A 23,898-nucleotide genomic window follows, 5' to 3' on the forward strand; every position below is an offset into this window, starting at 1 on the left:
CTGCACCTTTGATTTTTGAACCTTCTCCCCATTTAGATAATAGTCTGCACTATTGTTCCTTTTACCAAAATGTATTGTGCATTTTGTGTATAGTGATAGTGTACTACTATAGTTAGTGGTCTGGATCAGTTGGCAGCAAGTTTGAACAATGATTTCAAAAGCAAAATTGGATAGGTTGTATAGGGAAACAGGCTTGTAAAACTAACACTGGTAAGTGTTGCAATGTGGATGTGACTGGATAATTCCTCAGAGAGGAAATGAATTGACAAAGTAGCTGCCTTCTGTGACTCTGAACTGGTATCTAAAGTCAATGAAACTATAAAGGCTTAAATCTTAATCTCTGTGAAGGGTTTTAACTTGTGAACCCATCCGTGTAATGAAAACACAACTCCAGACAAATCCTATGATAATCTATCAAGTATAGTATTCTTACACTTCACTGTTTCCTCTACTGAAAAAATGTGAATTTTGCAAAGTGAATTAAGCACTTTGCTTAAAGACCACCCAAAAAGTACCGTGTGAATATTCCTTTTGGTGTTGTAGGTGACCTTCAAATATTGTGCTTTAGTAGGCAAACATTTATGGTTGATTATTGTGGTAATCTTTATGATATTAATGTCCTCTCCCTGAACAAAAAGAAGTCTCCAAGCTGCTGATTCAACAGATGTCTCTGCTTAATTTTTGGCCTGGAGTTCATTCCATGGAAATGAATGCTTTAGAATTAAATGAAAAGTAGAGTTTATTTGAAAATTGCATTCCCATCAAGAAGAATTATCTCGATCATATAGCTCTTAGATTAACACACTGTCTTTGCTCTTATTAGGTTATGGTCACCAATGTGACTTCACTTTTGAAGACCGTAAAGGCTGTAGAAGATGAAGCCACCAGAGGCACAAGAGCTCTGGAAGCTACAATTGAACACATCCGTCAAGAACTTGCAGTACGTATTGTACAGTTAGTCACTTGTAAGAAAGACTAGCTCAGCTTATCATTGCAAGCTAGTCACGATTCCACTGATTAAGGTATTTTTTGGGTTTACATGTCTTGACTTATAATTCATTAAATCTTTCAGCAGTTTTTGTTCAAAAAGTGGCAGTTCTATATATTATGTTTAAAATACTTACATATTCATTGGAGGAAAACAGTAATAGCATCACCCCGATGAAGATGGTGGAGTTTGTCATCGAAACCTTGGTTCAAAACAATACATGTACCGGGCTGGAAGGCTAAGAAGGGTTTATTCATCACGTACACCGAGAAAGCACTAGATCCTTTTTCATAACAGTAATATGTAAAATTTGATTAGAAACAGTAAGTTGTAACAGTTTAAAAGGAGTGGTTTAGGATTTTAAAATGCAGGAATCCTGAGTAAAAGGAAAGACGTCAGAAGAGCAATATTAGAGGAAAATAAAACTGTAATAAAATCACAGCAAAAACAGAAGTGGCAACTGTCAGTAAATATTCGATTTAATTCATGTATAGCTTATACTAGTTTGAATAGCTATTACAGAATTGTTGACAAAAATGGCCATTGGCTTTGATAAGTAAACTTCAAATAAAACCTGAAAGGATTTGAGCAGAATACTGGCTAATTACCCAGGATTTTAAGGAACATCAGCTTGAGAAGTTGAGCTGGAGTCTAGGCTATGGAGTCTATGGAACAAAAGATTTGCCTGGGCACCAGAACAAGTGGCAAGCATACCATTAAGTTGTCCTAGTTAGTGGTCTGGATCAGTTGGTATAATTTAGGGATCCCAGCCTCTACTTGGTAACTTGGCCAAATGACAAATCCTTGCAAGGCGTAGACATGGTCGACAGAGTAATTAATAAATATGACAGCCAAGTCTGATCTTCGCATCAGTCATCCATACAAGTGGATTGCAATGGAAAATTAGAACTGAGGCTCATTCTCTTTCCCGTCATCTTTCTCTGAAAACAGAGGAGATCTATCAACATTTTACAAAATGTTTGCAAGTTAGCCTAACTGTTAGCACTCCAGACTAGTGGATAAAGTCAAATGCATTTTATCAAGCCGTTCCTCAAGTGTACACAGGAAGTTGACCTGCTCTTTAGAAAGAGAAGAGCTGTGGGTAATCTACTGCATTCGGAAAATCTGCTTGCCTCTAATTTTTATCTTTAGAAGGAGAGAAGAAACCGTCACTATTTGGTGGAGAATTTTTTAAAAAGAGTAGATATTTGAATGTGCATTTTGTGAGCAATATGGATAATCAATTAAAAATTAGTCAGAATCAGATTTATTATAATAGACGTGTCATTAAATTTGTTGTTTTGCAGCAGCAGTAGAGAGCAATACCTACTGTAAGTTGCAAAAGGAAGGAAGTATTGTAAAAGATAAATTTCAAGGAAGTGCTCGTGGGTCATTCAGAAAGCTGATGACAGGGGAAGAAGCTGTTTTTAAAATGTTGAGTGCAAGTCTTCGGATTCCTGTGCCGCCTCCCTGATGGTAGTAATGAGCTGGGGACACGCCCTGGATGGTGGTGGTCTTTAATGATGGACACTGCCTCCTTGAGGAACTACTTTATGAAGATATTCTTGATGGCAGGGTGCATGATGGAAGTGAGTCTATGACACTCTGCAGCCTCTTGCAATCCTCTGCATTGGAGGCTCCATACCAGGCTGTGATGCAGCCAGTCAAAATGCTTGGAAGTTGGACTTTAGTGAGCTAGTCCCATTTACATGCATGAGCTCTCTAAACCTTTCCAGTACATGAACCTGTCCAAATGTCTTTTAATGGTTGTAATTATACCTGCTTCTACCACCTCCTCAGGCAGCTCATTCCAAATACTACCACTCTTTGTGCGGAAGATCTTGCCTCTCAGGTTCCATTTAAAGAAAATTCTCTTATGTGTCAATGGACAGTTGAAGAAATGTTAAAATAACAATGTCTTTTTCATTAAACTAATATTTTATTCCTCTCAGGTATTTTGCTCGGCAGATCCACCACCTAAACTGTCTACTCCGGAGGACTTCATCCGTATGACTAAAGGAATTACTGTCGCCACAGCAAAAGCTGTGGCAGCAGGAAACTCCTGCCGTCAAGAGGATGTTATTGCTACAGCCAACCTTAGTCGGAAAGCTATAGCAGAGATGCTTCATTCTTGTAAGGTACTTAATTATTAAAGAGTGTTCTTCATTCAGTCACCACACAATGAAAGGAATGGCAGTGGGATTATGGTGAATTTTTGACTTTACTGGAGTGGCCATCAGCCCAAACAATTAGATATCAGGAGGCCAGGAGAACTATTCAAGGGCTCTTCCTAAGGTCATGAATTAATTGTATATATTTTTTTCTTTTACTGTGCCAACCACAAAATGGTTGCTGTATAAAAGGCTGCAATTTGGTCCATCAATCCAACAGTTACCACTCTGCACAGTTCTGCAAACTCCTCATCTTCTGATCCCTAAAGTTCAAAGAAAACTTATTACCAAAGTACATATATGTCACCATATACAGCCCTGAGATTCATTTTCTTACGGGCATCCTCAATGAGTAGCCATAATAGAATCAATGAAAGTCTGCAGTAGTGTGCAAAAGACAATAAACTGTGCAAATACTAAAAGGAAGAACATAATAGTGATAAATAAGCAATAAAAATCAAGAACAAGAGACGAGTCCTTGCAAGTTTGCTTCATGGGCATCCTGCAGAATTCAGTGTTTAGACCATTCAAAGGGCTCTGAATACGTCTAATGTAAAATGAATACTGTCCCTTCACAATGTCACCTTAAGAATACTAAGATTTGTATTTTATTGCAGCAATGTGGTTCTTTTCAAAATGTCCTGAAACTTTTAAGAGTCAAAATATCATAGTCATGGTAATACAGGGGTTAAAAAAAAATCAGCTAATCAATGTGAGCAAGATTCCAAAACTAAGCAATTAGAAATTAACCAGATAAATTGTTACCTTTAAATATTATTTGCTGAGAATATATACTTTCTGGAACACCTTGGTTTGAAATTGTGTGATAGGATCTTTTCATGCTCACCTGAAAAGGCAGAGAGTAAGCTGCTCATTAAGCCATAGAAATATCAGTTCTTGTGTGTTCAGTTATCTGAAATGCGACTTGAGCCCAAAACAATGTGACCGTGGGCTGATTCTCGGCTGACTTGTTAACCTTGAAGTGTCATTGAGATTGACAATGAGCAGGTCCCTATTCTGCCAATTGAAGGAAGGAGAGGCATAATGAAGTTGTCACCAAGTCTTTAAAATTAAATTTTATGAATAAATTAATTTCATAAGCTTCTTAGTTTACAAAACATAGAAATCATTCCAAAATTTTGCTTAGTAAGCATGGTTCCATGTAATGATCTTTTTAATCATATCATACCTTCATTCTAATCTCTACAGGAAACATCTGTTGAATTTAGTGATGCTTCTTTTCTCCCCCACTTTGTTGTTGTTAGAACTGCCTCCTCTTTGTCAGAATAATGGATCAGATTTAAAAACGTGATGACAAATATTTGTCATTTTTATAAAATGATTAAAAAATAGAAGTAAATGTTGCTTTGAAACTGGGGGTCCAATAGAAGGCCCTTGTGAGACTAAGGCCAGATCAGTGATGGATGTTATCTCTCAATGTTCCTGTAGGAAGCAGCCTATCACCCAGAGGTGTCCAGTGATGTCCGTACCCGCGCTCTTCGTTTTGGCAAAGAATGTTCTGAGGGATACCTGGCTCTCCTGGAACACGTGCTTGTTGTAAGTAATGTGTTGTGGTTTAAATTTAAGAAATTACCAATTGAGAGAATGAACATTTTAGCAATTAGTTGTTCTGTTGACATTCCTGTACTTTATGGAGAACAATCCATATTCTCCAATGTTTGCCTAACCCAAGTATGTTCGTTCTCTGCAAGGTCTTAATTTAAGTTCACTTAAAAAGCATTTCCAAGTATTTAATGAGTTTCCTCCTCCATTCTTTTATCTGACAGTTAGTTCTCTCTGTCACTGAAAGCACTGAATGTTTCTGCTGACAGCCATTTTGTTTTACTTGGCTAGCTATTACTTCCTTTGTTCATCTGACTACTCAACTGCCATGGGCTGTTCAACTGATCAGCTGACGTGCACAAGTGTCTTTCTTCCATGGTTTGGTGAGGGCAGGATCTGCAGCCGGGTGATTTTCACCATTTCCTGGTCCAGCAACACTAGGGCCATTTGTAGTTTCCTGCCTGCAGGGTTAAACCTTTAAACTGGTGTTTCCTGATAAACACAGCTGAAATCGGTGCCATTTATATAATTAGATGAAGGAGTTGGAGAGCTTGAACATCTTGATTATTTGAGCAAGTTTGTGGTATGGAATGTAGTTGACCTTGGAGAAACCTATGCCGATGTGTGTGGTGATTCTTAACATTCCTAAGAAAACTATAATCATTCTTGGTATGTTGTCATAAGTAGCTATATTTCCCAATCAAATCTCTTTTTTTTTCCTATTTCTTGGACGTTTTGTCATGTTATAAACTTTAAATGGTGTCTCCTTCTCTCCCCATCGCATTTTCCTTTCTATTCCTTCGCTTTATTTCATAGCCGGTGAGTATCCTGAGTCTGTGATTAGCAGCACTAGTTGCCTGGCCATACTGCAATGTTCTGCATGGATCTGTCCAAATATAGAGAATACAAGGAGTGCTGTGGAATTAATCCTTCCCACCGCCTGTGCTGCTGCTGCCACCATGATGTACTGCAGAGCGACTAACTTCTGATGCTGCCAAATATGTGCAAATTTCATAGTTTCTACACAGCCCTTAACTGTCTCTGCGAATGGCCAGACCTGGACACATTTTAGTACATTGAAAACTAATGAACGCTTGCCCCTCAGATTCATAATCTTAACTCCCATTTATTGATGGATCTGTTACAGCCCGCTCCAGGGAATAATAAATTAAACAAAATGCCGCTGAAAGGAAAAATACAAACGATGTGTCAATTGATTGGAACTAAATATTAGTTGTTTTGCTCTATGCAGTAAGTGACCTTGTATAGCTTTTTAAAACCTTGGCTCTGAATGAAACGATTTCTTAGAATCTGGGCTTATAGTCCAAAATGATGTAATGTTAAAACAAATCTGTCTCAAGCAATTAACTTAGCAAGTATGAAGTGGACAGTAAGTTGTCAGCAACAACTCCGACTCTTGGTTTTCAGTGGTGCCACTTTCAGAGGCAGATTAGCTTAAACTCTGTCAGAAGTTACCGAATCTGGTTGTCATTTCAGAAATGTAACAGATGCCATTTGCTACACGCTCCCCACTGCGTTTTAGTGGTTCAAAAAAGAATGCAATCATTGTCTATGCAAATTATTTGACTTGCCTTTCTGAGCATGTTTTGAAGATGTGAAGAGGTCTTTGTGGCAGCAGTAGGTTGCACCTTCGTGTGACCTGATTGTAAATGATAACTCTTGTGAAGAAGTGCTTCATTGTGAAATGATAACCCTTTCCACAAATAGTGTGGGGTGTGTGTGTGTGTGTGTGTTTTCACTTTAGCATTATAGAGAATCTGAAATGTACCGGTTTCTGTGATCAATTTATGAGCATGTTTTGTTCTGTCCACTATCAAACTGCATGCACTGTTTCTCTAAATACTGTACTGCTATCAAATTATTTTGGTAAGATGTCATTGGTATTATAAAATAGTAGGAAGCTTGGTATATTTGGACGAGTTCTTCCACTACCAAGTGAGACTAATTGCAAGTAGACTTGGCTTAGTTGAATAGTTTGCTGTCTAAAGGACAACTTCCCTGCACAGCTTATGCCACGGCGGTAAGCATTTAAAAGTAAGAATTCAGTGAAGTGCTTTACCAGGAACAACGGTGACAATTGACTTGCTTAAAAGAGGGATTAGCAGAGATGATACTCTGCATTCTAACAAGATTCTTGACTGTAGTTGATCCCTGGAGACTGTTCATTGAGATAGAGCGCGAAACAGGCCCTTTGAGCTGCACTGCCCAGCAGCCCCCAGTTAACCCCAGCCTAATCATTGGACTGAAAAAACTACTACTATGATGCTTCCTCTGAGTTTGGGTGCAAAGGTACTAGCTGTGTTTCCCGAATCAAAGTCCCTGAATATACTATGAGCACAAACTTAAAAGATAAATACAGCAATTCTGACCCGTTCAAAGAAAAACAAATTCCATCCGGAGTGCTTCCAGCATTAGATCTGGGGACTGGGGCCTTGAGCCTTGTGAATCCGTCATCCCACCTCATCTTGGTCAAGTACAATTTCTGCTCTGTCACCTGAAGCGGTCGTAAGAAACCAGGAAAGCATAGTAAAGTTTCTTTCAACTTCTTGGCATTTGAAGGAAAAAAAGCATTTCATGCTGTGCTTTGCAAAATATCAGAATCAATTACAAAAATTTAATAGCACATGTTGTGCCACACTAATTAAATTAGGAATCAAATGCCCAACCAAACTAATCTTTCTGCCTACACAATGTCTATATCCCTGCATTTCCTGTACATTCGTGTGCCTATTAGAGAGCCTCTTGAATCCCTCTGACATATTTACCAACCCAGGGAGAGAATTCCAGGCTCCCACCACTCTGTTTTTTAAAAAAAAATCTTGTCCTGCTCATCTCTTTAGAATTCAACCCCTCTCAATGTTCAAAATACATTTATTATCAAGGTACAATATGTATACTATGTACAGTCCTGAGAGTCTTCTCCTTACAGGCAACCACAAAAAAAAGAAACCCAATAGAACCCATTTTAAAAAAAAGTTGATCAAACACCCAAAGTGCAAAAAAAAGAACAAATTGTGCAAACAATATTAAGTATGCAAATAACATTCTAAACTAAATAGGTGCATGAAAATGAGTTCCCAGCCACAAAGCCAGTCATCACTGCAGCTGCTCTGGGAACCTGTTAGTTGCTGGTTCGGTGCAGAGATGAGTAAATCCTGCTGAGCAGTGAGCTGAACACCGGCCCGTCCACTGCCTCAGGCCCCGACACCCTGACCTTTTCAATCGGCCAGTGCTTAAATTGGCCAAACATTGGCTCATTCCTTACTCTCAGACCCAGGCCCTGCCACTTCAATACACTGTCGGGCCTGGGTACTGCCACCTCAGTTCAGCCCATATCTGGCCTTCCCAATCCAGCCCAGCTCTTAAATCAGTCAAATATTGGGTTGGTCTTCGCTCTTGGGCTCAGGTCCCGCCACCTCGATTCAGCCTGTACACGCCACACTGCATCTGTCTTGCACCTTTGAGACTTCCGTTCACGCCGCAAAAGTGTCAAGTTGTGCAGGCAGTTCAAAAGTTCAACTCCAAAGTGGAAGTTGTAGGTTATTGAATACAGTGACCAATGTTCAGAAAAAGTGTGATTAATACTGTAGTTAGTAGTTTTGTTTGCTGCCAGTAAGGCATCGTTGCGTTTTCCCAGTGCCATTTTAAAACTTAAATGCATGCCCTTTGCCCTCTGGTTCAGATATTTGAACCCTGAGTAAAAGATACTGGCTGTCTACTCTATCCATGCCTCTCGTAATTTTATAAATCACGATCTGATCTCCCCTCAGCCTTCGCCGCTGTTTTATTAAAAATGTATGTTTAATAATTCTGATTAAACCTACGTGAAAGTTTTCATTGTGTGTGAAAAGTTGTACGGTACCATAAAAATGTCAGGAAGTTTATCAACTTTCTTACTCAGTACTACTTCATATCACTTCCAGGTTCTTCAGAAGCCATCACCAGATCTTAAACAGCAGCTGGCAGGGTATTCAAAACGTGTGGCAGGTTCTGTCACTGAACTTATCCAGGCAGCAGAGGCCATGAAAGGTAATGGAAAGTTTTACAGCTATTTAGTTATTGCAATCAGGGTTTTATTAGTGATGTTCATAAAGAAAAGGAGCGCCTTCCTTTAAAAAAATGAATAAAGAGCCTAGCAAAGATTAGATTTAATAATGAGGTGTTGTCAAACTCAATGCATTTACTGTGAAGGAGTAACAACTAACTTGGAATTTAAAATGCTTCTTAAAGGGAATTTCAAAGCAAACTGCAGTGTTTTAACTGAATAGATCCTTATTTTCACATTTTAGAGTGAAATTGCCTTCATGTCATGGGTGTTGCCATGAGATGTCATTCTTACCTGCTATGACTAAGGATGCTCTTTATTGAATCTATGTTTAGTGCTGAGTCTCACCTATACGATGGCTTTCACTGTATGTACGACCCGGGGATGAGAATGGGAATGCATAAGGAGATATCTGAGTAAAATTACTGAAAATTAACAGCATAGTTACACTTAGTGACCACTTTATTAGCTACACCTGTACATCTGCTCATTAACGCAAATATCTAATCAGCCAATCATATGACAGCAGCTCAGTGCACAAAAGCATGCAGAATTGGTCAAGAGGTTCAGATGTTCACACCAAACATCAGAATGGGGGAAGAAATGTTGGGAAAAGGGGAAGGGAGTGCGAAGCCTCAGAGAGGTACTCAGTAATGATCAGTAAACCAATTGTTTGGATTCAAATGACCTTGCCTGGTATCTCAGAGCTGGGTGTGTCTGTATTCGTGGTACACTCTATCCCTGGTACTCCTTCTCAGCCACCATCCTGCACCCCTCCTATGGCACTCCACCCTTGCCACTCCCAACATACTTTCCTCCTGCTGGATCTACCAACTCACTCCCTGCTCCTTGATAACAAATACAGTACTGTACTGATTGTGAGGGGTCCTTGCTCATTATCCATTTTCTGCTCAGAACACTTACGGTACTGCAAGGGAATAATATGGACAACTGTGTTCATGGCCAAGGTCCTGTCAACTACAAGAAACGGGTGGATTATTTTTATCACATGATATGACAATAGTGGCTTTGATGAAGAAAAAAATTGGTATAATGATGGGGGACAACTGTTTGGATGGATTTCAACAAAGGATTCTGTGAAAACAAAGCACAAACTTGGACAAGGGGGTGAAACTAGGTATTGGGTCAGGTCTGAGAGGAATAAAGGCAAATGATTAAAAGCCTTGGGTGCCATGAATTTAAGTTAAAAGTTTTAAAAAAGGGGATTTATACTAAAATAAACAGAACCTTAAGTTCCAAAATAGTTTGGGAAGCAAGTCATATTGTTGCAATTGTGTTCCAGTTTGGTCCAATGATTCCCTCACCTCAAAGTTTTATTTCATCCTTTCATTTATAATTGCTGTATTTGAGCAAAATTATTTCCCCAGTCTTTGAAGCCAAGTTCACTGGAACCACTTTTAATGTTGCATGTTGTGTGCTGACTCGAACATCAGGCATTTATTCTGGAAAATTGAAAGGGTTGAGTACACACTGCAGCCACATGATGCTGACTTTAGCATGACACAGTGAAACTTAAAAGGCGTAGGAATGTATACAGCAGGAATTCCATTATTTCAGCATTAAATTTCAAAGATAATTAGATGATGACTTTTAGGCAGTTTGCCAGGATACGGCATATATCTTGTTCCCATTTTTCAAATATACATGTCTGACTAATTACTTTATATGGAATTCTTAGTGAGCTTCTTGCAGCCACAACACCCTGGAGGAAACTCTGCTAGAGTAGATAACTAACGGCAGCACACTGGAAGATTGGGAATTGTGGCAACTGGCTGTTGACTCTTCCATGATCAGTGTTTGCTGCCGTGCACTTTCATACTACTTAATTTCACGGAGATTCCTTAATTGTTTGTCCATTAAAGCTCTATTTTCTTAATAATATTATTATCAGATTGAGTGTGATTGTTATTGATATTTTATTCCAGAAGATAATTGGGTGAATTTTGTCAGAAATGGCCGCACTTTTTAATGCCAATTCCATTTATATTTTTTTTGGGGAGGAAAGAGATATGAAGTATAAGAAGCTTCTGGATTTTTCCAATTATGTGACTTCTTCATATGCTCAGTATCCCTCCCTAAGACTTCCATCCATATGCTTGTAAATGGCCTGCAGCTGTACCCATGCTCCTTCCTCAGTCCTTGTTTGGTGTTTCCAAGTATGTAAATTCCAGATGAAGGCTAATTCGGAAACTTGGAGCCCGTAGAAGTACCATGAACCATCTTTTAGTGTAGCATCCTGAGAGGTAATGGACAGATCATCAGGTTCAGCAGCTGAGGTGGGTGTTGTGTATGCATCCCGTTAAGGAAGCATATCACAAGCATGGGAGTGCTGAAAGCAGAATGAGAGATTGAGCAGTCTGACCTCAGTTCAGCAGATTGGTAGTCAGTAGCTTGAATATTTACAGGATACCTTTTAAAGTAAAATTGCCCGAATACTACTCAAAATATTGTTCAATAGACATGTCTTGACTTGCACTTTAGTAGCATCTGGTGCTGTAGGGTCTAGATTCTATATTATAGTATTTCTGGTCAAGTTGGCACGGTAGAGCAGGGGTTAGCATCAAATGCCAGCAACCCATTGTTGTTTCCCACCACAGTCTGTAAGAGTTTGTATTTTCTCTTCGTGACCGCGTGGGTTTCCTCCAGGTGCTCTGGTTTCCTCCCACAGTCCAAAGATGCCTGGGTTAGTGCGTTATTTGGTCACATGGGTGTAATTGGGCAGTGCGGGCTCATTGGGCCAAAAGGGCCTGCTATAGTGCTGTATCTCTAAATAAAAAAAAAAGAGTTGCAATTTCTGCTGGGTGAAAATGTTAGATGGCAAGTACAGCATTAGCTAGACTTTTGTTTACTTAACAAAAATGCCTTTATTGCCTAACTCTGCAATATCATTAAGGCTACTCATAAGCGCATTTTGCACATATTCTGTAGTGCAAGAAAACTTTCTTTTTCAAGCAATGGACATTGATAACTTTTCTTATGTCACCTTTTATTTCAGGGACAGAATGGGTGGATCCCGAAGACCCGACTGTTATTGCTGAGAATGAGTTGCTGAGAGCTGCTGCTGCTATTGAGGCAGCAGCCAAGAAACTGGAACAACTCCAGCCAAGAGCTAAACCTAAGGTGAAACAGCACCTGCACAATGGCATTAGAGTTCATTTCTCCTACTCGTGGACTTACAAAGCTAGCAAAAATGGAATAATGATTTCTGAGAATAGCCCTTCCTAGTTATAAAAATCACATCACTCTTGTGCTTTAGGTTTGAGGCGTACGAGTTAAGTTTCATTCTCATTTGTGTAGCAGTGGCTGACTTCACATGGTCCAGTGAAGTTGTGTTGCTGTTGACCCTGACAGTATTACATAAGGAGAGAAGAATTTGCTGAAGATGATGGCATTATCCACTGAACAAAGGTTCTGGCATGAGTGTAGATGTTTAGGGACAAGACTGGGCCTGTGCTATGCCTCTATGCTCCACTTTACTCTGCTTGCTATTGAGGCATGCATATCTGTACCGCAAACTTGGAAGGCAGAACCAGAGAACGATCTGCAACTATAGATATGTGAAGCAGGAATTTGCAGACGTCTAAGGGTAAAGGAAGATAGCAAATCATGGTTGCTACTGAGTTGTTGTGGACTGGGTTCCTAGAGAGATTGATAATTATCTGTAATTATCATGCTATTTTTTAAAGTGTACCTCTGTCTCATTGACAAGCATGTGGTCTTTGGGAAGGATGACAGAGGGGAGAACTGAGTAGTTAGTGTAAGTGTACTCACACACGTTCCTACCTCCCAGCACCGGATTAGTTTACTGCAAAGAACTGCATATTCCATTTTCTATCTTTGAAAGTTGTTGAAAAGTGTGCAGCGTGGATTTTGCTGTTCTTACTGCTGGGGGCGGGGTACATTTTCAGTTTAGCACTTATTCGTTGAAAATGGTGTCACGGGTAGATTGGGTCTTAAAGAAAGCTTTTGACACATTGGCCTTCATAAACCAAAGTACTGAGTATAGGAAGTAGGATGTTATGTTGAAGTTGTATACAACATTGGTGAGGCCTAATTTTTGTGGAGTTTTGGTCACCTCCCTACAAAAACGATGTAAATAGGATTGAAAGAGGACAGTGAAAATTTGCAAGGATGTTGCCGGAACTGGAAGACCTGAGTTATAAGGGTAGATTGAATAGGTTAGGACTGTATTCTTTAGAAGATTGAGAGGTGATTTGATAGAGATATACAAAATTATGAGTGGTATAGATAGGGTAAATGCAAGTAGGCTTTTTGCGCTGATACTGGGTGGGACTACAATCAGAGGTCAAGGGTTAAGGGTGAAAGGTGAAAAGTTTAAGGAGCACATGAGGGGAAGCCTCTTCACTCAGAGGACCGTGAGAGTGTGGAATGAGCTGCCAGCATAAGTGGTGCATGCAAGCTCAGTTTCAAAGTTTAAGAGAAGTTTGGATAGGTACATAGATAGTAGCAGTATGGAGGGCTGTGGCCCTGGTGCATTCCAATGGGAGTAGGCAGTTTGAATGGTTTTTGCATGGACTAGATGGAACAAAGGCCCTGTTTCTGTGCTGTACATCTCTGTGACTCTATTACCTTAATCATCTTGTCCTGAAAGTAGCCGATTGGCACTGTGGGTAAAGTTACAAATGTGCTGTGACTATCCACTCTTTTACCCAACAGACTGATTTAACTCAGAAATATATTGGCTGATGACTTAATTATGAAATGAATCACAGACAGAGAAGCTTGTCCTTGTCTGTAGTTCATCCATGTGCATATTTACAGCAGTGGAAATCAGCGGTGGATAGAAGAGGGATTCCTCAGGTTCCCTGGAATGAAAGCCCAAGTCTACACTGGGCATTAGTTTATTCAAGGTAGATGGGTTTGCACTTGGGTCTCTGACCTTTCAGGGTCTCACCTTAAAATGTTTCTACATACTGAGTAAGCGGAATGTAAGTGGATTGTTGTGGACTTTAGACCTCAGAACATGAATAGTCTAGTTTTATTTTTTTTTTAAACTGAACAGTCACAATCAAAGTTTGCAAAAATGTGATCTGCAACTGTACGAGTGGATGAATTCTCACAGTTAATGCATTGGAAAAAGTAAATTGTTACACTTGGCTGAACTTTTAGCAATTTCTTTTTAAAATATTGTATCATGCATGTATGTTACAACCACGGCATCCAAATCTCTTTGTTTGAATCATGGTATTAATTTTGACACCATCAGTCTCTATTTAGTAATAAAATTATTTACAGTATAATAAATATTTTGATTAGCACTATACAAATATTGTACAAGAGACTGTCTGATATGTTTGCTATATTAGGTTGTTAACTAAAACTCAACTATATATCAAACATATTTGTATAGTTTCTTGTCTTTACAACATTTTAAAAGGTGGCTTATTAATGTTACTACACTTCAGTGTTTCATTAATGGAACCATATTTAGTAACACAATATTTAGTGAGTTAATGCAATATATATGTATCTTACACTCTTTTAAATGGACAGAATATTTTTTAAAAAGATTTATTATTTGTGATCAGTTCTCTGAACCCTTCATTATATTGAACTTGAGTTAATTTTGTTTAACAGTCTTGGTAAATTCAGATTAGTGGTTCTTGACATGTATTTTCAATAATTTTACACTCATAACTAATCTAAAAATTTAATCCAACAGCAAGCCGATGAAAGTCTTAACTTTGAAGAACAGATTCTGGAGGCGGCCAAATCAATTGCCGCAGCAACCAGTGCCCTCGTGAAAGCTGCCTCAGCTGCTCAGAGAGAGCTTGTGGCTCAAGGCAAGGTAAAAAAAATAATAATAATAACCTAGTTCCAGATAATTTTACAAATTAGCCTGAATGTGGACATTTAATGAAAGTCATCTATTACTTTTATAATATTTTATGTATTTTATATTTTCTCAGCATCATAAAGAGTTTATGTGCTTGTGCCATTTACATTGTGAGGTCTCATATCTACACCTACTATTGCACCAACCTTCTCAGGAATTAGTACAACAAAAATTACTATGAATTTATGCTAATTGTCAAAAATCTTAACTTGTATAAAAGAAGCTAACTTTTTAACCAATTTGCTTCAAAAGTTTCAAAGTACATTTCATATTGGAGTATGTACTAATTATACAACCTTGAGATGTGTTTGCTTACTGATAGCCCCAATGCAAGCATCCCAAAAGAACTCAATTAAAAAAAAGACCAACATTGACCTAATAAATTATTTTTTTAAATATCCTATAATGAAGATGATCAATTCTGATTTTGTTCCTGTAGGTTGGAGCTGTGCCAGCAAATGCAGCCGACGATGGCCAGTGGTCCCAAGGCCTCATTTCAGCAGTGAGTATTGTGTTTAAAATGTGTACAGTTACATTTGGAATGCTGTAAGCACTTTTGGGCCCCGCGTCTACGGGGAGATGTACTGGCAATGAAAAGGGTCCTGTGGAGGTTCAGGAGAATGAAAATGTTAATGTATGAGGAGTGTTTGTTATCTCTCGGCCTGCACTCAGTGGAGTTCAGAGGGATGAGGGAGGTCTCATTGTAAGGCCTGAATAGAGTTTACATGTAGAGGATGTCTCCATTAGTAGGGAAGTCTAGGATCCAAGGGCTCATTCTCAGAATTAAAGGATGTGCCTATAATACTGAGATCAGGGAGAATTTCTTTAGACAGAGCGTTGCTGTGTTTTTGGTGTTTGTTGCCACAGAGGGCTGAGAGGTGAGTTGACTGCGTATATTTAAAATGGAGAGTGATAGGTTATTGATTAGTCAGGGGATTCAGAGTTCTGAGAGGAAAAGATTGAAAAATAAGATTAACCAGGATTAAATGACTGGACAGACACAAGGGCCCAATGGCCTAATTGTGCTCCTGTATCTTACGATCTAATGCTTCCACTATAAAAAAAAAACTACCTCAGTTATTAAATGTTAGGCATAGCAATAAATGGGTATAAAATTGCTTTCTCTTTTTGAGACTTGCTTGGTTTGAAAATACGCACAGCTTATTCCCCCATGAGCATCAAGTTAACTGGAGACTAAAGAGCTTTTGAAATCCTGTTTAACCCATGAAAATGTGCACCTATGCTTTACAGTTCCATTGCTTGCATTAATTTTAGTTGTGAACAAATATGAAGATGCCTACGTGTTTATATTTACATCACCCTGTGGCTTTCCCCCTTCCAAAAGTACACAGAAAATAAACATATTATGATGTATCACTTTTAAGAAACTCCCAAACAATATTTATGCATTGTTAACTGGTTAGAGCAATCTAAGGAACTTCAAAGGATTTTGAAATCTCTGTAACTTAAGTTAAGCAAATACCAGAATACAGACCATCCCATTTAGTTCTTACATTTTGATGCTGTTGTTTCAAGCTCAGACATGTAACATACCTGCTTTAACAGGCTCGGATGGTGGCTGCTGCTACGAGCAGTTTGTGTGAAGCAGCCAATGCAGCTGTCCAAGGTCACGCCAGTGAGGAGAAGCTCATCTCTTCAGCCAAACAGGTGGCAGCGTCCACAGCTCAGCTGTTAGTGGCCTGCAAGGTGAAGGCTGATCAGGACTCGGAGGCCATGAAGAGACTTCAGGTATGAAAAGTGTCGAGGCCTTTTGCGGTAAATACAATTCATGCCATTTCAAATATTAACACACAACTGGTGGCATACACAAATTCTATCAGCAGCCCAGCTATCAAGCACTCTTAAGTGTTTTATTCATTGTACATACCTTCTTGACCTTTGGAGATTTTCTCTCAGTTTAAGTAAAAAAAAATTGCACTGCAATATTGTGAAAAGTCATGGAATTTAATCATAGAACCTCTGCTGATCCTTAAACTAGCAGAAAACACACATGCCGGAAAATAAAATCCAACATCTACTAAAAGTATATACGATTTGTCAATTTCAGTAACATTCTCGACAGATTAGAGTTGAGAATAATTTATCCTTCTTACTAAGATTCTCTGTGGATTGAGAATGACTTGCTTCCACCCTGATTTTATGGGTTCTTAGGTGATTAATGAGGTTAGTGGGACCAGAGACTCCTCCACGGGTAGTTCCTGAAGTGATACGTCCCTCCCGTTCTTGTAAGCACCTGATACACAGACTCTCTCCATTGTACCATTCCAAATGCTCTTCCTCCACTTTAAGCAGTCATAAGTCACGGATTCCCAGGTGTCAGTGAGAGTGTTGTATCCTTTTCCCCAAGGAAGCTTTAAGACTATCCTTGAATCTTTTGAACAAGTAATGAAGCACAGGAATGCAAGCAATGTGCACTGCCCAAAGTATCCCACTTTGTGTTTAGGGCCTCAGTGCTGAAAGAAGGCACATTACACTGTATATTTCCATGTACGTGTGATGAATAAATCCTTCTAGTTAATTTGAGGGTGATGCCTCAGAAAGGCAGCGGTCATCATTAAGAACCCCCATCACCGAGGTGATACCTTGTTCTCATTGTTATCATCAAGGAGGAGGTACAGAAGCCTGAAGGCACACACTCAACAATTCAGGAACAGCTTCTTCCCCTCTGCCAACCGATTTCTGAATGGACATTGAACCCACGAACACTACCTCATTACTTTTTTTTTTTAATTTCTGTTTTTGCACTAATTTAATTTAACTATTTATGACATTTGCCTGTGATATTAAACCTGATTCTGAATTTGATGCTTTTAGTAGTGACTTCCTGCTGTAGATGGTCCAGGTGTTGTAAGCATATCAGAAGGCACTGCTTTCTGATACCTGGTAAACTAGTGACATCTTAATCTTTAAGCACCCTATTCATCATTTATCCCAACACTACACTAGTACATTGGGTACATATGGTATACTATCAGTGATCAGCTTTAGTTGTATAAATACAGATAGCACACATATATATAAATTGTACATAAATTATAAATAAATTATCTGTCCTGTGTGTTTCTGGATCACGTATCTGTGATGTTTCTCTTTGTACCCACAGTTTGCCATACTTGTGTGCATGACAATAAATGCCAGTGGTCTTGCATTTATTTGCATTTTATTGCACCTTTTTGTTTCACATATGTAATATTTAGGAAGACGTTTTCAGAATAATTATAGTATAGAGTTCTAGGAATTGGTTTACTTTTATCATGTACCATGACAGAGTGAAAAGCTTGTTTTGAATAATGATTATGCAGACACATTACACAAGGTTAAACAATAACGATGCACAATAACATGTAACAATCACAGAGAAAGTGCGGTGCTGCTAAAGAATAAATGCATGATCATAAGATAGATTGTGAGGCCAAGAATCCATTTATCATACAAGGCAACCGTTTAGTGGCCTTATAACATTTAAGTCTTTTGTCCGCAGCTTCTGGCGAACTTCTAGTCCTAACTCCACTTTAATTTTGAATGATCACTTGGTGCTTTTCTTTCACAGACCGCAGGGAACGCTGTGAAGAGAGCATCAGACAATCTCGTGAAAGCTGCCCAGAAGGCTGCAGCATTCAACGATCATGAAGAGGAAAATGTGGTAGTCAAGAATAAGATGGTTGGTGGCATTGCTCAGGTGAGTGAATGGATTGTGTTGGAAATGACAGCTAATAAGCCAAAGGGTATTTGTTAAAATCTCAAAGGGTATTTAAACCATATGACATAGGAGAAGAAATAGGCCCTTCAGCCCATTGAGTGTGCGACCCCATTCCATCATGGCTGATTTATTATCCCTCTCAACTACATTAGAACATAGAACAGTACAGCATAGGAACAGGCCATTTGACATACAATGTAGTGCCAAACCAGCTAAAGAGCAAATCAAAAGCACCCAAACATTAATTCCTCCTACCTACACCGTGTCCACATCCCTCCAACTACTTTACCTATCCAAATATCTCTTAAAATCATCTAATGTATCTGCTTCTACCACCATACCAGGCAGTGCATTCCAGGTGTCCATGACTATCTGAGTAAGAAAATTTACCCCTCCCATCCCCCTTGAACCTACCTCCTCTCACCTTGAATGCATGCCGCCTGGTATTAGACATTTCAACCTTGGGAAACAGATGCACCCTGTCTACTCTATCTTTGCCTCTCATAATTTTGTAAATCTCTATCAGATCTCCCCTCAGCCTCTGACACTCTTAAGAGAAAATCCAGGTTTATCCAACTTTTTATGATAGCACATGCCCTCTAAACCAGGCAGCATCCCAGTAAACCTCTTCTGCACCCTCTCCAAAACCTCAACATCCTTCCTATAGTGAGGTGACCAGAACTGTACAAAATATTCCAGATGCGGTTTAACCAGAGTTTTATAAAGTTGCAACAGAACCTCCTAACATTTGAACTTAATGCCTCAACTAATAGAAACAAGCATTCCATAAGCCTTTTAACCACCTTATCGACTTGTGTAGCCACTTTCAAGGAGCTATGAACTTGGATCCCAAGATCTCTCTGCTCAGCAACACTGTGAAGGACCTTCCCTTAACAGTGTACTGTCTCCTAGCATTTGCCCTACTGAGGTGCAACACCTCACATTTATCTCAGTTAAACTCCATCTGCAGTTTCTTAGCCCATATCTGCAACTGGTCTATATTGTATTAATTCTTTGCCAATCTTGTACACTGTCCACAACTCCTCCAAACTTGATGTCATTCACAAATTTACTAACCCACCTATCTACGTTTTCATCCAGATCATTCGTATGCATCACAAATCACAGCACAGATCCATGTGGAACTCCACTAAATACAGACCTCCAGCTCAAATTAATCCCTTCAACCACTAACCTCTGTCTTCTATGCGCAAGCCAGTTCTGAATCCAAACAGCCAATTTGCCTTGGAACCCATGCATCTAAATCTCTGGATTCTCCCCATAACCATTTATGTCCTTACTAATCAAGAACCTATCAACCTCCACTTTAAATATACCCAATGACTTGGCCTCCACAGGTGTCTGTGGCAATGAATTCCACCGAATAAAGGAATTCCTCATCTTTGTTCTAAAGGGGCATCCTGTTCCGAGGCTGTGCCCTCTGGTTCTTGGACTTGCACACTATAGGAAACATTCTCTCAACAAACACTCGATCTGGGCCTTTCATTAAAGACCTTCATTAATTTAGTTAAATAAATGTAAAAATTAATACTTTATATTGGCAGAAATTGACCACAAAGCTGCTTGATTGCCCTAAAACAAAAGCTGCTCCACTAATGGGGTTCAGGGAGAGGACTCTAGTGTTTTCACAACATCTCAAACAATGAATAGTGGGCATTTACTTCTGGTGTAACTGGAAATCATAAAAGCAGATGATGAAAGTCTGAAATAAGAACTAAAAATACTGTAAACATTCAGCAATTCAGGCAGCAGCTATTGAAAGAGAAACTGCTCACATTGCCATTCCTACTGTTGTAGAGTTTTTCCAGCATTTTGGGTTTGTAAGTTCTATCCATGCCGAGGTATTTGAATCTGAACGTGAGCGATGAAGAATTGCATGTGTGTGCTGTGCTCTAAGTGATCAGCTGTTTTCTTTGCAGATTATTGCAGCCCAGGAGGAGATGCTGCGGAAGGAAAGGGAACTCGAAGATGCTCGTAAGAAGCTTGCAATGATCCGTCAGCAGCAGTATAGATTCCTTCCTTCAGAACTTTGTGACCAAGAGGAACATTAAGTGCAGTCTGGCCGAAACAAGCTAACCGCTAACCCTGGCCAGGCATCTAGTTCATTAATCAACAGCAAAAGATCTAATCCAGATAAATCTGTGGCCAGATTTTTTTTGAAATGTTCATGCAATAGCTTGTTCATAATTCCCCAAAAGGTGCAATAAGCGATCCATTTCCTAAGTTTTTCTGCATTCTATAAATCTGCACATGTTTATTCACATTTAACATGTTTTGTGCATAGAAGGGAATAATTAATGTATGTATGCAATAGTATGAGACTGAAACGAGTGGTTGCAGTATTGATGACATTGAAAATTTTGCTGTAAAGCCTTTGTATGATATTTTTTAAAGTTTATGAAGCCAGGAAGTCGGGAGATATATTTGATAAATTCCAAAGAAAATGCGCAAGAGCCATACCTCCCAATATAATGGTATAAAGCCAACGATACCAGTGAAGTAAAGCAGCAATAGGAGATGATGAAGTGTGTGCCACATAGATTAATTTTAAATTTCAGAGGCTAAATGATACATATCATTAAAATTCCATAATGGAAAAAAAACCCTCCCTATAACAGCAACAGTAACGTTGTCTTAAATCAGGTCAGAAATGCTGTGTTTTTGGGGAATTAGTGTTACTTCCTAACTTTTTTTCTATATTTTAACCAGATGTACATGAATAATGCAGTATTTCAGCAGGGTGCCTTTAAAATCAAAATGTTTAATCTCATTTTGGCCTGTAAAGTTGCTGTGTTTCCAGTAAACAGAGAAATATCTTTTAAAGAATTCAGAGTTTGAATGTATTGGACTCTGCAAATTTATTTTGTTTTGAAAATATTGTGAGGTATTGCCTGTAATTTTTATTCTGTCCGGCTTTAATTAAGATAACTAAATTGCAAGTTCAGTGAAACATGTTCAGCATCTAACCAAAAGAAAATTTACCTTTTAATATATTACCAATTAGTTTTGGGTTCTTGGTCTCTTCTTAACTAGTAGCCTTAATATTTTCATGCATTGGGTGTAGTACTTTCAGGTGTTTGTATCTGTATCTTAAATAAGTGAACCTTTTAATCGCAATAACATAGGGCAATCTGTGTGCAAATTTATTATTATTAGAATGTTTCTTTTTAATATTTGTTTACGTGCTTCATTAATGGGAATTTCAGGCAATTGTGTCTAATACTTTTATCAAGTGCTCTATTATGCCGCAGGAAACACGCATGTTTTCAGGCCTCTCCCAGTACATTCAAATGGTAAATCATCAATTATTTTGCATAACTGCCTCACATTCACATTTATCTTGCAAACTTAACATGTTACTTAAGCTCCATTGCCTTTAAATATCACTTTATTTTCATACAACGTGCTTCTAATATTAACATTTAATGACTACCAACTTTCCAATACAATTTGGAAGATTACTTGTGTTTTTATTTTGTGGCTCATTTGGTGAATAAAGTTGGTTTTCACTAAGGGTTGTATTTTGTGAATGATTTTTATTTTGCTTCACTGAGGGCAAGTTGGAGGCACCCAAAGGTGAGTGGCATTGGGATCTGTGCATGTATAAAGACAAGCCTGTCTGTTATAGAATCAGACAAGTGAATGCCTCATATCACAGAAGCAGCCATTTAACCCAGCGTGTCTACTAGCTTTTGAAAAATATTGAAGAGGGTCCCATTCCTCTATTCTATAAAGTGTTTATCCACTTAGAATTTTAAAAGCCGCAATTGAATATATTCAATTGATATTGATAATGTATCTAATATATTCAGCTAGTGTGTTGGAGATTATGAGAGTGTAAGAGATGGGAACAGGAACACATGTATTCCCCAGAGGCTGCTCTTTCATTCAGTAAGGGCTGACCTGGTCTTGGCCTCAAGGTACTTTTCTGCTTGTTCATAGTAACATTTACCTCAAAGTGCAAAGTAAACTTGTGATAGAATTTTGTATAGTATATATGTATGATCTTGAGATTCATTTCCTCGCAGGCGCCCACAGAAAAAACAAATAAAATGCAATGCAATACACGGAAAACCACACTTAGCAAATACTGACAAACATCCAATCTGAAATCGTGCAAATAATTTTTTAAAAGTAAGCAATAGCACTGAGAACATGATCTGCAGAGTTAGTTCAGCGTGGAAACGAGTGAAGCTGGTCCAGGAGCCCAATGGCTTACAGGACAACAGCTGCTCCCCAACCTGGCAGCGTTGGACCCGAGTCTCCTGTGCCTCCCGCCTGCTGGTAGTAGCGAGAAGAAAGGGAGACGAGTCAAATGCAGACAGACGGGACGGGCTCAGGGGTGGAATCCTGACTGGCAGCTTTCTGTCTTCAGCCTGTTTGTTGCTTGTGTAATCATAATGTGATACGTCCCCTTCGTCTGCTCAATCCTCCTCCTTTCAGCATCTCCGAATTTTTAAACAATTCATCCTCCACACCACTGCGACAGGGACGTACAGCCCTCATATATATTTTTAAATAAATCCTCCACCTACATTAAATGTGCAACATCAGGGTATAATGCATTACTACTTTGCTTTTTATATTCTGTCATTCTCAATAAAGCCAAATAATTCCAATTTTGTTACTCATTTGCTGTGCTACCATCAAAGAATTGTGCTTTGCAGGGCTGCATCCTGTTTGAAATGGTTTTATTTGACCTACGTATGCATTTCTCGTTCTTCCTGCCAAAATGATTCACTTCACACTTCCCTGCATTAGATTCCAGCTGCCACATGTCTACCCATTCCAGTAAGAGTCTTCTCATGTATAACCCTCCCACTTGATGTCATCCACACAATTGGACTATATTGCACAAGCACTTTTAAACTACTTGTATCTATGAAAATGGTTGTTGTGACACGTCTAGTGTGGTAGAGTACTGGATAGTACTTGTCGCTCTCACTTTCAGCTTCCACCGCTGGCTTAGCGGTCTTGCAAGAAGGAGAGCTGAATGTGTAAGTCACTCCCTGCCAGTACATAGCCTCTCCAATAGAAAGCCTCCTCGCTGGCAATACACAGAAACTGAGCTACGGAGGGCGGGGAGGCAGTCTGGACCCTACACACGCAGCACGCAGGACCTCTGGTGTGTGGACGCCCTGGTGCTCATCAACCTGATCCCCAGCTGTGGGTAAATAACCCCACTACCTTGTGGGCAGCTTCAGGAGAGATGGAGGCTGCGGGAGTAAACCCAGGGAGCAAATCCAGAGTGGAGCCCCTAGGGCAGCTGGATGTCATTGAACATCCTTCCGGCAGCTCCTGCAGCCGAGCTGGTGCCAAACATATTGCTTCATTAAGCTTTCCTTTAGACTACACTCGTGAGGTTCAGAGGTGGATGTTGACGACTGGGCATCTCAGGATCTCTGTATCTTCCACCAATGCTTGTGATGATGATCATCACCCACTGTCCTTCGAGAGAGACAGATGCCAACCACCACCATCTTACAAAAT

General features: G+C 39.3%; 1 protein-coding gene across 3 annotated transcripts in view; it reads left to right on the plus strand.

Moving 5' to 3' along the window:
• tln1 (talin 1) overlaps positions 1 to 21,921 on the plus strand; it is a 230,754-nt gene extending 208,833 nt beyond the window's left edge. For all 3 annotated transcript variants that reach the window (XM_073064264.1, XM_073064267.1, XM_073064265.1), the window contains 10 exons: positions 824 to 940; positions 2,941 to 3,126; positions 4,609 to 4,716; positions 8,667 to 8,772; positions 11,805 to 11,929; positions 14,493 to 14,618; positions 15,106 to 15,168; positions 16,233 to 16,415; positions 18,238 to 18,366; positions 20,328 to 21,921. In XM_073064264.1, the coding sequence (XP_072920365.1) occupies positions 824 to 940; positions 2,941 to 3,126; positions 4,609 to 4,716; positions 8,667 to 8,772; positions 11,805 to 11,929; positions 14,493 to 14,618; positions 15,106 to 15,168; positions 16,233 to 16,415; positions 18,238 to 18,366; positions 20,328 to 20,459 (1,275 nt within the window). In that variant the 3' untranslated portion in view covers positions 20,460 to 21,921. The remainder of the gene's footprint in view (positions 1 to 823; positions 941 to 2,940; positions 3,127 to 4,608; positions 4,717 to 8,666; positions 8,773 to 11,804; positions 11,930 to 14,492; positions 14,619 to 15,105; positions 15,169 to 16,232; positions 16,416 to 18,237; positions 18,367 to 20,327) is intronic.
• The last annotated feature ends 1,977 nt before the right edge of the window (positions 21,922 to 23,898 follow it).

This window comes from Hemitrygon akajei, chromosome 13 (genome assembly GCF_048418815.1).
Source record: "Hemitrygon akajei chromosome 13, sHemAka1.3, whole genome shotgun sequence".
Lineage (NCBI taxonomy): Eukaryota > Metazoa > Chordata > Chondrichthyes > Myliobatiformes > Dasyatidae > Hemitrygon > Hemitrygon akajei.